At 40.3% G+C, this 14,474-nt stretch overlaps 1 protein-coding gene across 2 annotated transcripts in view; it reads left to right on the top strand.

The window, feature by feature from the left end:
* The window catches only part of LOC134339417 (exostosin-1-like), a 488,758-nt gene that overhangs the window by 341,290 nt on the left and 132,994 nt on the right, over positions 1-14,474 (top strand). For both annotated transcript variants that reach the window (XM_063035902.1, XM_063035894.1), the window contains exon 5: positions 7,914-8,033. In XM_063035902.1, the coding sequence (XP_062891972.1) occupies positions 7,914-8,033 (120 nt within the window). The remainder of the gene's footprint in view (positions 1-7,913; positions 8,034-14,474) is intronic.

Below are 14,474 nucleotides of genomic sequence, written 5' to 3'. Positions count from 1 at the left end.
CATGATCGTACTGAATGGCAGTGTAGGCTCGAAGGGTCGAATGGCCTACTCCTGCACCTATTTTCTATGTTTCTATGGAGGAAGCTGACTTGCGAACAACTTGTGGGATGCTAAGGCACATATCAAACTTTTTAGACACACTTTCATGCATTCTTCGAATATTTCCTAAAAGAAATCACACATTGATGAGTAATTTACAGAAAAAAAAATCATTTTCAATTTTCTGTTCAAGATCTCCCAGGTTTTTCATTCCTCATTAACTTCAAGCATAAAACTGAAAATATTGGAAATTCAGAACAAAGTAAGAGCTCACTGATTTTCAATAAAATCCACCAGTTACCTTGACTACAGCTCTTTCGACCTATCCCCCAACTTGTAATAAGAATTCCATTCCTATTTCCTTAATACTCCAGCTCTGATGCATCTGTTCCGATGATGACACTTCCTTTAAGATATCTTATTTTATTCTCAACCTTACCTTTCCATAAGGGCCTCAACCACATCTCCTCTGTTTCTCATGTTCTGCTCTCACCCCTCACCTTCCAGTCAATGTACCCTCAAAGGTGTGAGCACATGCACATCTTTTGCTACCAGTGCACAAAGGAATTAAAACTGTGCACAAAAGGTTATCACCCTCTACCTCGTTGGCATGTTCAGTGTATTTCACAACTGTACACAATCACATTTCCTTTTCCGGTTTTCAGTGCGGATGGTGTTGACAATGTGGAGTTTGCAATGATTTGTCTGCAGATTTTAGAAATAGTTTATTTATATGGTTTTTATTGAAGAAATTATTCAGTGTGCACATGTTGTTGACACCATTTCCCTTGTCATCATCCATGGACGCAAACAATCCTTTACAAGTGATTGTAAGGATAATCACTTGCATTGTTTCCAACTTTGTATTCATTTCTCATGATGTTGTCTCTATATCAGAGAAAGAAAATGCAGATTGGTTCACTGCTCTGTAGAACATCTCTGTTCAATCCACAGAGCAAATATGAATCTCCATTCACTTATAACTAATTCTTTGTCAAACGCCCACTCTGATTTACTTATCTTTGTCACCTCATTTCCTGACTACCTGGTAAGTAAAAGATAACAAATCAGTTTTATATTAACTTGTTTTCTCACTCTTCCCCCCCCCCACTCCATCTCCCTTTCCCCTTTCCTTTCCCTCTCTCTTCCTTTTCCCTTTCCCCTTTCCCTCTCCCTCTCTTTCACTCCTCCCTTTCCCACACCCCCATTCTCCTCCTTTCCTGCTTCCCCCTCCCCTCCTTTTCCCCTTTCCCCCTTTCCCCCTTCCCTTCCTTTCCTCCTCCCTTCTACCTTCCTCTCTCCATGTACACCCGTCCATCATGTGGATATAGTAACATTTCACTTTGTTACTAGCTTTTCTTTCTGTATCGACTGCCAGTTTTTATGGAAATTAATACCTTGACTCTTATCTACATCCTTTCACAGATATCCTGTCAGTTGTCTCCACTTCTATCCCTCTCTCCAACTTAACATATTTGTTCCATGACTTTTCCACTTATTTCATGACTTTTCCACTTGTTTCAACGGGTCCTCAACCAAAATGCTGCCCAATGATGCTGCTTGACCCATTGAGTGCTTCCTACATCTTCACTGGAAGTAACTCAGTTATGGCTGACTGTTAGTTGGCAGCTGCCCAACAATGCACCCATGAATACAGTGAACTTCCTGTTAATGCCTAACAGTCATAATAGGGAATTTACTGCCTAAGCCTGAGGCAGGTTAAATCTGGCACAGCAACAGCAAGTCCAATTAGTCGAATCAAGAGGAATGGTTGTGACGGATTGAAGAGATTTATTTATTTAGAGACACAGTGAAGGTCCTGCTGGCCCTTCAAGCCATGGCACCCAGCGTCCCCCAGTTTAACCTGAACCTAATCACAGGGCAATTTACAAGGACCAAATAACCTACTAACCGGTGTATCTTTGGACTGTGGGAGGAAACCGGAGCATGCAGACAAAACCCATACATTCCACAGGGAGGATGTACAGACTCCTTACAGATGGCGTCAGAAATGGACTCCGAACTCCCCTGACGCCTTGAGCTATAATTGATTTACCTTAATGATTTGGATAAGCAGATAGCAAATAAACTAGTAAGGTTTACTGATGACTCAAAATTAGGGCAACGGGCTGATAACATTCAGGCTGCAGAATCAATGCAGTTAGATTTAAACAAAATCCAGATGTGGGCAGATAAACTTTAATGTATGTGAATGTAAAGTATTACATATAGGAAGTAGAAATATTAGATAGAAATATACAATGGGGAGTCTTGAGTTAGAAAGTGTATTGATTGAGAAGGATTTGGGCATCCTGGTAGACTCAACACTATCAACATCTAGACAATGCACAGAAGCAATCAAGAAGGCTAAGAGAATGTTGGGCTATATAATGTCATAGTGATAGTCATACTTGTGAGACCACACCTTGAATACTGTGTACTATTTTGGTTTCTATATTGTGCTAGGGATGTGAAGGCACTGGAGAGAGTCCCGAGAAGGGCAACTAGACTGCAGGGTATGAGCTATGAAGAAAGGTTGAAAGAATTAAATCTTTTTAGTCTAAATAGATGTAGAATGAGAGGAGACATGACAGAAGTGTTCAAAATCATTAATGGTATAAGTAATGTGGATGCCAGCTACTACTTCCGAATTAATCCATCAACAAGGACATGGGACCATAGGTGGAGACTGGTTAAGAGGAAATTTCAGAATAACAGTAGCAAGCATTTCTTTACCCCATGAGTTGTAGACACATGGAAAAAACTACCTAGGTGTGTAGTTGAGAGGAGTACCTTAGAGACTTCCAAATCTAAACTCGATAGTTATTTCAACACACTATGTGAATAGGAACTTGCAAGCTTTGTTGGGCTGAATTTCCTGTTCTTGTCAAAAACTTTCTAATGATCTAATGTTCTAATGTGGTAGTGTCGCACTAACCACTATTCCACTGTGGCACCACAATATAAAGTTACATACTTTTTAAAATTTTGCTAAATGTTTTAATTCTTATTTTAAGGAAATGTTATCACTGTAAGATTTTTAATTCTTTCCTTCTTTGTTTTTTTTTCCAATTTTTTTTTAATGCCTGGCACAGTGTTAAAGATATTGAAAGACCTTGATAGTTTTGACAGTTGGCTTAGCTTGTTGGAATACTTTGTTCGAGCATGCCCAATGAGATAACATTAGAGCCTTAACATTTTGTATTGGGATGTTGTGAGACAGCAATTTATTGGCAACATGTCTAGGAAATGTAAATCCATACCCAGCCATGCTGTTCACAGTGATGTGCTGATAGCCTGCCACTGACACCAAGTGCCAGCATATCAATGCAATGATACTGGTGGCTAGCAGCTTTGTTACAACAGAATTGTGTTCTTTCACTTCTACCGCAAATCTCTGCATTCATTTTTAAAAATGCATTGTGATGAAAATTTGCTTCCTGGGCCAGTGGTCTCCTTGTTTGTTTTTTTTTGCAAAGCTTGCATTCTAAACATAGCAGTTGCCACTTGTCAAGAGCAGACAGTTGTAAGTAAACTTCCACTTCTATGCTTTGTTTAGCTTCTGGTCATAAACCGGAGCCAGTATTCAGTTCTTAAAATGGAACTGGAAAGCAGTTCAAAGTTAAAATAAACAACGATCTATAGACAGCTTTGCAAACAAGCTCTCTGGAGCCTTAGACCCGCTGGCTCATAACATCCTGTCTTGCCTCTCAAAGAGGTGCAGTAGCAGACAATGGGTTACTTAATTTGGCTTGGTTCAAAACAGACAACGCTGACTAAGTTGCTTAGTTCCAGGAAGCCTGCAGACCAGATGTAAACAACCACTTAGCATATCAATAACTGATATATTATAAGTTGGGAGTTTTATGTACTCAGAGAAGTCAGTTTTACAGGATTAATTGTAGATAGCTGGAACTATGTCAGCAAGCAGCTTTTAGACCTTTTGTATAAAAATGGTATCTGAGAAGATATATATGTGTATATAAGTCACCCTGGTGGCTAAGAAATTGTATAGATATAGAAAACATTTCAGACTTATTAGGAATGGGGTAAGGAACATCAAGAAGAATAAAAGAAACACAGGGTGAACTAGAAACCATTCCTCTGGCTCGATTTCTATGACAAAGTCTGCACTTTTGGTATGTCTTTTTAATTTATAAGAATTATACCTGTGTTTTTGAAATCCTTTCTGTTTTAGAAATGGATTGTAATTTCAAAGTGTTTAAGATATAAACCATCTGTGAGTTTTAGATGTGTTTTAATAATGTTGTTTGGAGTTAAATGTGTATCTCTGTAAGTAAATGAAATATGTCTTAAACTACTTTGTTAGCTGGAAGTATCTTCTCCTTGGTAGGGAGAGGGGACCCACCACTCAAATAGTGGGTATTGACAGCTAAACTCGCCATGGAGAATAAACAGGAAAGTGAACTATTCTTTGAAGATTGGGTAGTTACAGTATAATCTCCCTTTACCGAGAGTACCCAAGGCTATTTATATCCGATAGGGCTCAAGATCTTCGTTTGAGTTTAGAACTCTGTGATTGGCAAGTCCAACACCATTACAGTACAACTTTCAATTTTACCTTACTCCACTGGAAAAAGTTTTATATCACAACTGGTTGTAATAAATATAGAAAGAATTGGCTAGTCCTACAAAAATCTGGCAATAGCTTTTCGCTGTAAAATGAAATGGTGATGCAGTTATCTTTTATGTTGCATCTTATTGAATGTATTGTGGAAGTACAACCATTACATCTGCCTTTACCTGTATGTTTAACAAAACCTCCCAGCATCGTCAAACAATGTTGGAAAATTTATTGAACATAACTTTACTTTCAAAAACCCTTACTGACACTGATTGTTTTGTGCTTTTCTAAATGTCTCACCATTACATCACTAAAAACAGATTTCCAGCACTTTCCCTAATGATAGATGTTAAGCTAACTGACCAATGGTTTACTTGCACAATGTTATCTTGCACAATGGAATTGCATTTGCAGTTTTCTATTCCTATGTCATATGGTCTCATGGAACAACTCAGGAATCCAGGTGGTTTTGGTAGATTAGTGAATCACAACAACACATCCACTATCACTTCATTCATTTCCAGCCATAGGTATGATTGGAATTTATAATTAAAACTATTGTATTTAAAGAAACTAACAATTAGATCTGCAGCTTAGGGTAACATTCAAGTCAAATCATCTCAAATCTGAAGAGCATTAAATAATAATACTTGTTTCAATGTTCAAAAGCAAGCAATTTTCTTCCAAGCTCTGGTTCTGATACACATGAACTGTTAAGGTTTATATTCATGTAAATATAGACATCTACAAATTGTCACAAGATTTATTTATTTACTTACTTATTTGGAGATGCAGGGTGGAACAAGCCCTTCTGTCCCTTCAAGCTGCTCTGCCTAGCATCCCATCATTTTAACCCTAGCCTAATGTTGGGACTGTTTGTAATGACCTATTAACTCACTAGCTGGTACAGTACCTCTTTGTACGATGGGAGGAAACTGGGGCAGCAGAAGGAGATCTATGTGCACGTGGGAAGGAACATACAAACTTGCTCACAAAGGACGCTGAAATTGAATTCTGAACTCCAAAGTCCCGAGCTGTAGTGATTGTCACAAATTGACTGGTGAAGGTACAGAATCATCATTTCTGAATATCTGTTTTAAAGAAAGATGTTAAAAATAAAGGTGATACCCATTTTTAAAGATGGCTCCTTTTTCTCCATCTCCCATAACTTTTTTTTCACTGAATGAATACACACAGGAAACCTGCTCCCTTTCAAAGGCGGAGGCAAGCTTTCACCGGTGCTTTTTAAAATTATACCGAATCTCTGCTGATGTGTCAAGCCAATCAACAGTATGTTTTCCACTAACCACTTGCTAAAATGGTTCTAATTTGCAATACCACATTCCCTTAGTTACAGATGCATTCATAGTTCATTGAATGTAACCCCTGAATCGACTGTACCTGCTTCTAAATTATTTCCTTTCTCAATGGTATTTTTGCATTTGCCATATTTGTCTGTAAGCATGTTTCCCATCAAAGCTTTGGCTCTGATTTTCTCTGTGTGCCTGTTTTCTCTTTCAGATCCACATGACTTCTTCCAGTTACATTCTGTTCATAACTTACTGTTCGTAATTTTTATTACTGCAAAAAGTTTTATACCTTAAATAGCAGCTCTTTCATGTTCCTGCCAGATGTAGCCAGATGTGCATTTGTTTTTATTTGTTGTTTACATCTGTGACATGATTATTATTTGACTGTATCTTCACAAAGACTGGCTGCCTAGTCTAAATTTGTTCATATTGACCACCTACCAAGTTTACAATTCACATTTGTGAATGAGGTGAAAATTGTACAATTTGGTCACATCAAGTTCATTATAATGTGTGATACAGTGAGTTATACAGTGAGTTATACTGCAGGTACAATGAAAAGCCTGCTTGTAGAAACATTACAGACAAATAGGTCCTGGCAAAATACAAACATAAATTATACATAACTTATGCAAGACAGTGTAAAGAATTTTAAAAAGACAGCAAGGTAAAACATTATTGCACAATTCATAGGAAATATCCTTAATATTGCAAGAGGTGTAATGTTTGTTACTGCGGCTGGTTTAACTCTGGTCCCACTGGTATGCTTTTTTTCTCAGAAAGGAAACTGTTGAACTTAAATTAAATACAGTAAAGTCGAGCATTTTCAAAAGTTGGTTGAGAGTGCTTGTAATGGAGCAAAATATTGCCATTCAGGTTGAAAATGTTAATCTGACTGTGACAAAATGTATGATAACATCTATTTTCTTAATGATCTTCATGAACTGTATAAACAGAATTCATTTTATATAAATTTCACTATATGCTAAAGGTATGCATAGCACGATGCCATGATTACTCTGGAACTGTCCTTGAATTTTTTGAATTCTCCGGAAACTTTAAATCCCACAGGTCTCAATTTTTCAAAAGTAGAAAAGTGGACACTGCTAAGAAATACCATCTGCCCATATAAATAGAATGATATTCCTAAATTTTAGGAACATGAAATGTTGTCACACAGTATCTTGGAGAACTTGAACGAGCGAACAGATACAGAATGGCAGGATTCTAACATGAATCGAGGTGCACTGGCCAAGGGTTGTCTCAGCATGATGGGCAATGGCAAACTTCATTGCAGATGTCCGTGCTTGACCTTGTGGGGAAGATGGTCACAGATCTTCAACAACAGAGTCAAGGACTTGGAAGAGAAATGTGATTTTGAAGGAGAGGCAGTAGATTACAAGAGTAGATCTGTGAATTTTGAAATTTCAAATTGTGGATTCCAGAATCTGCAGCCCTTTGTTTCTACTTATCACCCTCCAGCCTCTAACTCTAGCTCCACGATCCCTCCTGGTTCCACCTCCTCACCTGGTTCCACCTATCACTTGCCAATTCCTGCCTCACCCCTCACCCCACACACTTTATCCTAGCTTCTTCTCTACACTCCCAGTCCTGATGCAGGATATCGATGAGAAACTTCTCCACAGATGCAACATAACCTGCCTAGTTCCTTCAGCTGTTTGTTTCTTTTTAAATGAAAATTTCAGTAACATCAGGGCAGTAGGTTCTAGAAGGAAACTGAATGATTATTAATTTAGAATGAATGAAAAGAGAAAAGCAGCAAAAGCATATTTGAAAGCAAGGAATGAAACATCTGAAGAATGAATTCACAGTAAGAAGATATAATTCTTCCATGATCTCAATGGCACTAGTAGATATATATTACATTAGTTTCTGGTGTTTGCGACAGTGGAAAGTAGCATTTACTTTGTGTATTGTTTGTTTATTTCTTTCACTTAGTTTCATTCCTTGTTTTGCAGGTTCCTTCAATTACCAGATCTATCCATCATGAGAAAATATTGGCACTTAGGCAACAAACACAATTCCTGTGGGATGCTTATTTTTCTTCTGCAAAAAAAATAGTATTAACTACTTTAGAGGTGAGTTCTTCAACTTTGCATACTTTTAATTTATGCCGAACATTTTCATGTTGAGTGTTTTTCATCATTTCCCTTGATAAACTTCCAAGCATGGACCACGTTCTTCCTATCTTTAATCTCTAGTTTTACATTTCCTGCTATTCACTGAGTAGAAGTGAATAGAACATTCATCCAAAGAATGGGACCATTGCTGGATTAGTCATACTCAGATATTTACTTCAGAAATATAGTAAGATAGTATATGAGGCCAAACTAGCAGTAAGCTAGAAGTCATTATAGGCATCCATTAGTCTCGTGAAACCATGGATTTGCGCCTTGGAAGGTTTCCAGGTCGCAGGCCTGGGCAAGGTTGTATGGAAGACCGGCAGTTGCCCATGCTGCAAGTCTCCCCTCTCTACGCCACCGATGTTGTACAAGGGCACTAGGGCTGATACAGCTTGGCACCGGTGTCATCGCAGAGCAATGTGTGGTTAAGTGCCTTGCTCAAGGACACAACACGCTGCCTCAGCTGAGGCTTGAACTAGCGACCTTCAGATCACTAGACCAATGCTTTTAACCACTTGGCCACGCGCCAACACAAGCCATTAGATTCATAAAAAATGAAGTGCAGTTATGAGACAAATGAATTGTTTATCGTTATTTCTACAAGGTTTTACTTATTTCAGATATAAAACTAGTTCTTAGAAATGAAAACTGTATTAATGAACAGAAAAATCTGTGATATCTATTACCCTTGTATCCATTTTCAATATGTGCTCACATCATTCTGCATCAGACGCACAAATTTCCAAAGATAGAACAAGGCCTTAGTAAGTTTAAATAGAGCAGAGTATATTCTGTTCCCAAGAGGAGGAATTTCTGGAATATCTATGAGATGGCTTTTTAAAGCAGCTCATGGTTGAGCCCACTCGGGGATCAGCTATTCTGGATTTGATGTTGTGCAATGAACTGGAATTGATTAGAGAGCTTATGGTAAAAGAACCTTTAGGGGAAGTGATCATAATATGATGGAATTCAACCCGAGTTTTGAGAAGGGAAAGAACACTGGCAGGGATGATAGCAGAGCAGTAATGGCCGGAATTTCTGGAAGCAACTCATAAGGCTCAGGATATATACATCTCAAAGAGGAAGAAGTACTCTAAAGGCAAGACAACACAACCATGGCTAACAAGAGAAGTCAAAACCAACATAAAAGCCAAAGAGAGGGCATATAATAGGGTAAAAATTAGTGGGAAGTTAGAGGATTGGGAAGCTTTTAAAAATCAACAGAAAGCAACTAAAACGTCATTAAGAAGGTAAAGATGGAATACAAAAATATGCTAGCCAATAATATTAAAGAGAATACCAGAAGTTTCTTCAGATACATAAAGTGTGAAAAAGAGGTGAGGGTGGATATCAGACTGCTGGAAATTATGCTGGAGAGGTAGTAATGGGGGACAAGGAAATGGTGGATGAACTGAATAAGTATTTGCATCAACCTTCACGGTGGAAGACACCAGCAGTATGGTGAAAGTTCCAGGTGCAAGGGGGCATGAAGTGTGTGAAGTTGCCATTACTAGGGAGATGGTTCTTGGGAAATGGAAAGGTCTGAAGGTAGATCAGTCACCTGGATCAGATGGTGTACATCCCAGGGTTCTGGAAGAGGTGTGTGAAGAGATCATGGCAGCATTTGTAATGATATTTCAAGAATCACTAGATTCTGGAATGGTACGCAAGTCAGAAAAATTGCAATTGTCACTCCACTCTTCAAGAAGAGAGAGAGGCAGAAGAAAGGAAATTATAGGCCAGTAAGCCTAACCTCAATGGTTGGCAAGATGTTGGAGTCGATTATTAAGGATGTGGCTGTGGGGTACTTGGAGGCACATGGTAACATAGGCGATAGTGTGGTTTCTTCAACAGAAAATCTTGACTGACAAATCTGTTGGAATTCTTTGAAGAAATAACAAGCAGGATAGACAAAAGGGAATGGTTGATGTTGTGTACTTGGATTTTCAGAAGGCCTTTGACAAGGTGTCACACATGAGGCTGCTTAACAAATTAAGAGCCCGTCGTATTATAGAAAATATAGTAGCATGGATAAAACAGGAGGCAAAGAGTGAGAATAAAGGGAGCCTTTTCTGGTTGGCTGCTAGTGACTAGTGGTGTACAACAGGGGTCTGTGTTGGGACTGATTCTTTTTACGTTATATGTCAATGATTTCAATAATGAAATTGATGGCTTTATTGCAAAGTTTGTGGATTATACATGGATAGGTGGAGGACCAGGTAGTTTTGAGGAAGTACAGAAGGACTTACACTGATTAAAAGAATGGGCAAGGAAGTGGTAGATGGAATACAGTGTTGGGAAGTATATGGTCAGGCACTTTGTTAGAATAAATAGAAGTGTATACTATTTTCGAAATGGAAAAAGGTTTCTTGGGAGTCCTTGTGCAAGATTCCCTAAAGGTTAATTTGCTGGTTGAGTCTGTGGTGAAGAAGGCAAATGCAATGTTAACATTCATTTCAAGAGGACTAGGTTACAAAAGCACGGATGTTGAGGCTTCATAAAGCACTGGTGAGGCCTCACATGGTATATTGTGAGCAGTTTTGGGCCTCTGAAGTTAGAAAGAATGTGCTGAAACTGGAAAGGGTTCAAGGATAATTCCAGGATGGAATGACTTGTCATTGGAAGAGCGTTTGATTGCTCTGGGCCTGTATTCACCAGAATTCAGAAGAATAAGAGGTGACCTAATTGAAACCTATCAAATGGTGAAAGACCTTCATAGAGTTAATGTGGAGAGGATGTTTCCTATGGTGGGAGAGCCTAAGACCGAGGACACAGGCTCAGAGTAGAGGAGTGTCTTCTTAGAACACAGATGAGTATGGATTTCTTTAGCCAGTGAGTGGTGAATCTGTGGATTTCCTTACCATGGGCAGCTGTGGAGGCCAAGTTGTTATGTATATTTAAGGCAGAGGTTGATAGATTCTTGATTCATCAGGATATGAAGGGATATGGGAAGAAGGCAGAGATTGAGGCTGAGAGGAAAAATTGATCAGCCATGAAAAAATGGCAGAGCAGACTCAATGGGCCAAATGGCCTAATTCTGTTCCTATATCATATGGTCTTATGGTTATCTGCTGTTTGGGCTTTCTGTAACATAAAGCAATGGCTTCTCACCAAATACATCTGTTGACCCTTTGCACAACCATCCTTCTTCCACCATCAAAGGATTCTAGGCTAACCTTAGTTCATAGTGAATTTAAAATGTCCTTTCAAACAGATCTAGATAGGGGCAAATTACTTTCGTCTTTGCTTCACTTTGCCCTTCTCTGAGGTGAACGATCACCACTAGCTGCAACATCCAGAACAGTTTTGAGCCATATGGCAGGAAGCACTTGAACGTATCCTAAGATTTTTTTTTTAAGTTTCCTTAAATATTTCTTACAAGTATAATACTAAAATAGCTTTCAACATTATGAAGAATTGAATAAATAGAGGAAGTTTATTATTTAGGCAGCAGTGTGAAAAGTGTAAAAATCTGACATTTAACTCTAAGAATGCCATGTAAGATGGACTAAATTTATTCAAATATACTTGATTGATTTTATAAGACATAGAAACCAGTAGAATAAATGTAATCCATCTTACATGGTATTAACAAATGGTAATGTTACAAACTTGAAGCTGTTTGTGTTACAGTGATAGGTTACTAGACAACAGGGTGACCTGTTGGGGCACCCTTTGAGAGAAGGGTAGTGCAGTCTGATGTGGCCAGAATGAACATCAAATTTTCCTGATTGCTATTGGTATCGCTTTGCTTTGGAAACTGAAGTAGAAAACCTCAGTTTATTAAAGAAGAACGATGTGTAGCAAAGCAAATATAGCTCCTCCTCGTTTAACGAAGGACATTTTTGATGGCATCATTTCTGGCTTATCTGCCATCCAGGACATCTTAAATGTCCTCTTTCTTTAAGGATCATGGTTTCCGTTCTACCGTCATCAATGATGCCCTCACCCTCATCTCCTCCATTTCCCACACTTCAGCCCTCCCTCCATCCTCCTGTCACCACAAGAGGGACAGAGTTCCCCTTGTCCTCACCTACCACCCCAGCAACCTCTGCATCCAGCACATTATCCTCCGCAACTTCCGCCACCTTCAACAGGACCCCACCACTAAGCACGTCTTTCCCTCTCCACTCCTCTCCGTTTTCCGCAGGGATCGTTCCCTCTGCAACTCCCTGGTCCGTACATCCCTCCCCATGGATCTCCCACCTGGCACTTATCCCTGTAAGCGTAAGTGCTACACCTGTCCCTACACCTCCTCTCTTGCCACCATTCAGGGCCCCAGATAGTCTTTCCAGGTGAAGCAACAGTTCACTTGTGAGTCTGTTGGGGTCATCTATTGCATCCAGTGCTCCCGGTGCGGCCTCCTCGACATCGGTGAAACCCGATGCAGATTGGGGGACCGCTTTGTCGAGCACCTCTGCTCCGTCCGCCACAACAAACAGGATCTCCCGGTTGCCACCCACTTCAACTGTGCTTCACATTCCCATTCAGATATGTCCATACATGGCCTCCTCTACTGCCATGATGAGGCTAAGCTCAGGTTGGAGGAGCAACACCTCATTTACCGTCTAGGTAGTCTCCAGCCCCTTGGCATGTACATTGAATTCTCCAACTTCGGGCAATTCCCTCCCCCTCCCTTCCTCTACCCCTATGTCACTCTGCCCCCTCCCCCAGCTGCCTATCACCTTCCTCATAGTTCCGCCTCCTTCTACTACCCATTGTGCTTTCCCCTATTCTTTCTTCACCTTTCCTGCCTATCCCCTCCTTGCCTCCCCTCCCCCACCCCTTTATCTTTCCCTTTACTGGTTTTTCACCTGGCACCTACCAGCCTTCTCCTTTCCACCCTCCCCCACCTCCTTTATAGGGCATCTGCCCCTTCCCTCTACAGTCCTGACAAAGGGTTCCGGCCTGAAAGGTTGACTGATCATTTCCACGGATGCTGCCCGACCTGCTGAGTTCCTCCAGCGTGTTGTGAGTGTTGTTCTGCCACCTTTGTACCTCTCGTTGTCATTCTGGAGACATGCAGCCCTTTCATCCCCTATCTCTTCATCTTTTCTGCTGTTTGTTGTTTGTCTCTAATCCTGGAGACATGCGTGCCTCTCCTCCTCTGTCTCTTCTTCTCTCATCTTTTTTTGTCCTGACTCTTTGATCCTGGAGTCTTGTGGCCCTGGCCTCATCTGATTCTTGTTCTCTCCCTCTCCTTGCCGCTTCCCGACGATGTTTGGCGTCATCTCTTGACCATAATGTCCCCCTTCCCTTTCCACACAGCATAATTAGACTGACCATTTTTTTACCCTAATGCTGGATAGAAGATACGAAGCACTAACACCAAAGGATGCTGCTTATTCTTGATGATGTGGTTGGCGCTCTCCTAAATGGACGTGATATAGTCACCGCTGTCCTTTGACTGCAGCAAAAGGTTTTATGGGTGTTTCGAAGTACTTCATTACAATAAGATTTAGTTATCTCTTATTGATGGGTGGCAGTTAGATCTCTCCCAATCCTGCACACACTGATGGTGATTAGCAGAATGTGGACCCTTCAAAATAGAGCTACCCTGCCGTTTTGTTCCAGTCGGTGTCGCTGCTGAGGCTGGCCGTTCACGTGCGTCGGGCTGTCGCGTCCCGATTTCCATGATGGCAGATCGGCTGTCGGGTTAAAAGGGAGCCTGTTAATTTTTGGCGAATGAGCAATTTTATACGAATATATAACCCTGAACTTTGCCTGCATTCTGTAAGTTAGCGCATTTTAATTGGATTTAGCCAAAAAGAAGTGCCGCTGTAATACACCGTTTGCGCTAATTGGAGGTCACAAACAGGCAGACAGAGCATGAGAGTTTTAGTAGTATATAGATAGTGAGTGAAAGATCTTCATGAAATTTACACGTCATGTCCCGGATCAAAAGGTTATCAAATCTTTTAATGCTGTGGGGTTAAAGAAGCTCTCTGTCATCTTTTTCAAGATAAGTTAATTTATGTCCTCATGAAAACACTGATAAGAAGTTCAACAGCACAATTTCTGTCCATAAGACCATAAGATATAGGAGCAGAATTTGGCCCTTCAGCCCATCGAGTCCGCTCCACTATTCCATCATGGCTGATCCCGGATCCCACTCAACCCTATACACCTGCCTTCTCACCACATCCTTTGAGGCCCTGACCAATCAGGAATCGATCAACTTCCATTTTAAATATACCCATGGACTTGGCCTGCACTGCAGTCTGTGGCAGAGCATTCCATGAATTCTTTACTCTTTGTCTGAAAAAAATTCCTCCTTCTGTCCTAAAAAGATACCCCCACCAGAGGAAACATCCTCTCCGCATCCACCTTGTCTAATCCTTTCAACGTTCAGTAGGTTTCAATGAGATCCCCCAGCATTCTTCTAAGTCCCAGTGA

This window comes from Mobula hypostoma, chromosome 2, assembly GCF_963921235.1.
Source record: "Mobula hypostoma chromosome 2, sMobHyp1.1, whole genome shotgun sequence".
NCBI classification, from domain to species: Eukaryota; Metazoa; Chordata; class Chondrichthyes; order Myliobatiformes; family Myliobatidae; genus Mobula; species Mobula hypostoma.
Note: the sequence above shows the minus strand (reverse complement) of the source record. Positions and strands in the feature narration are given on the sequence as shown.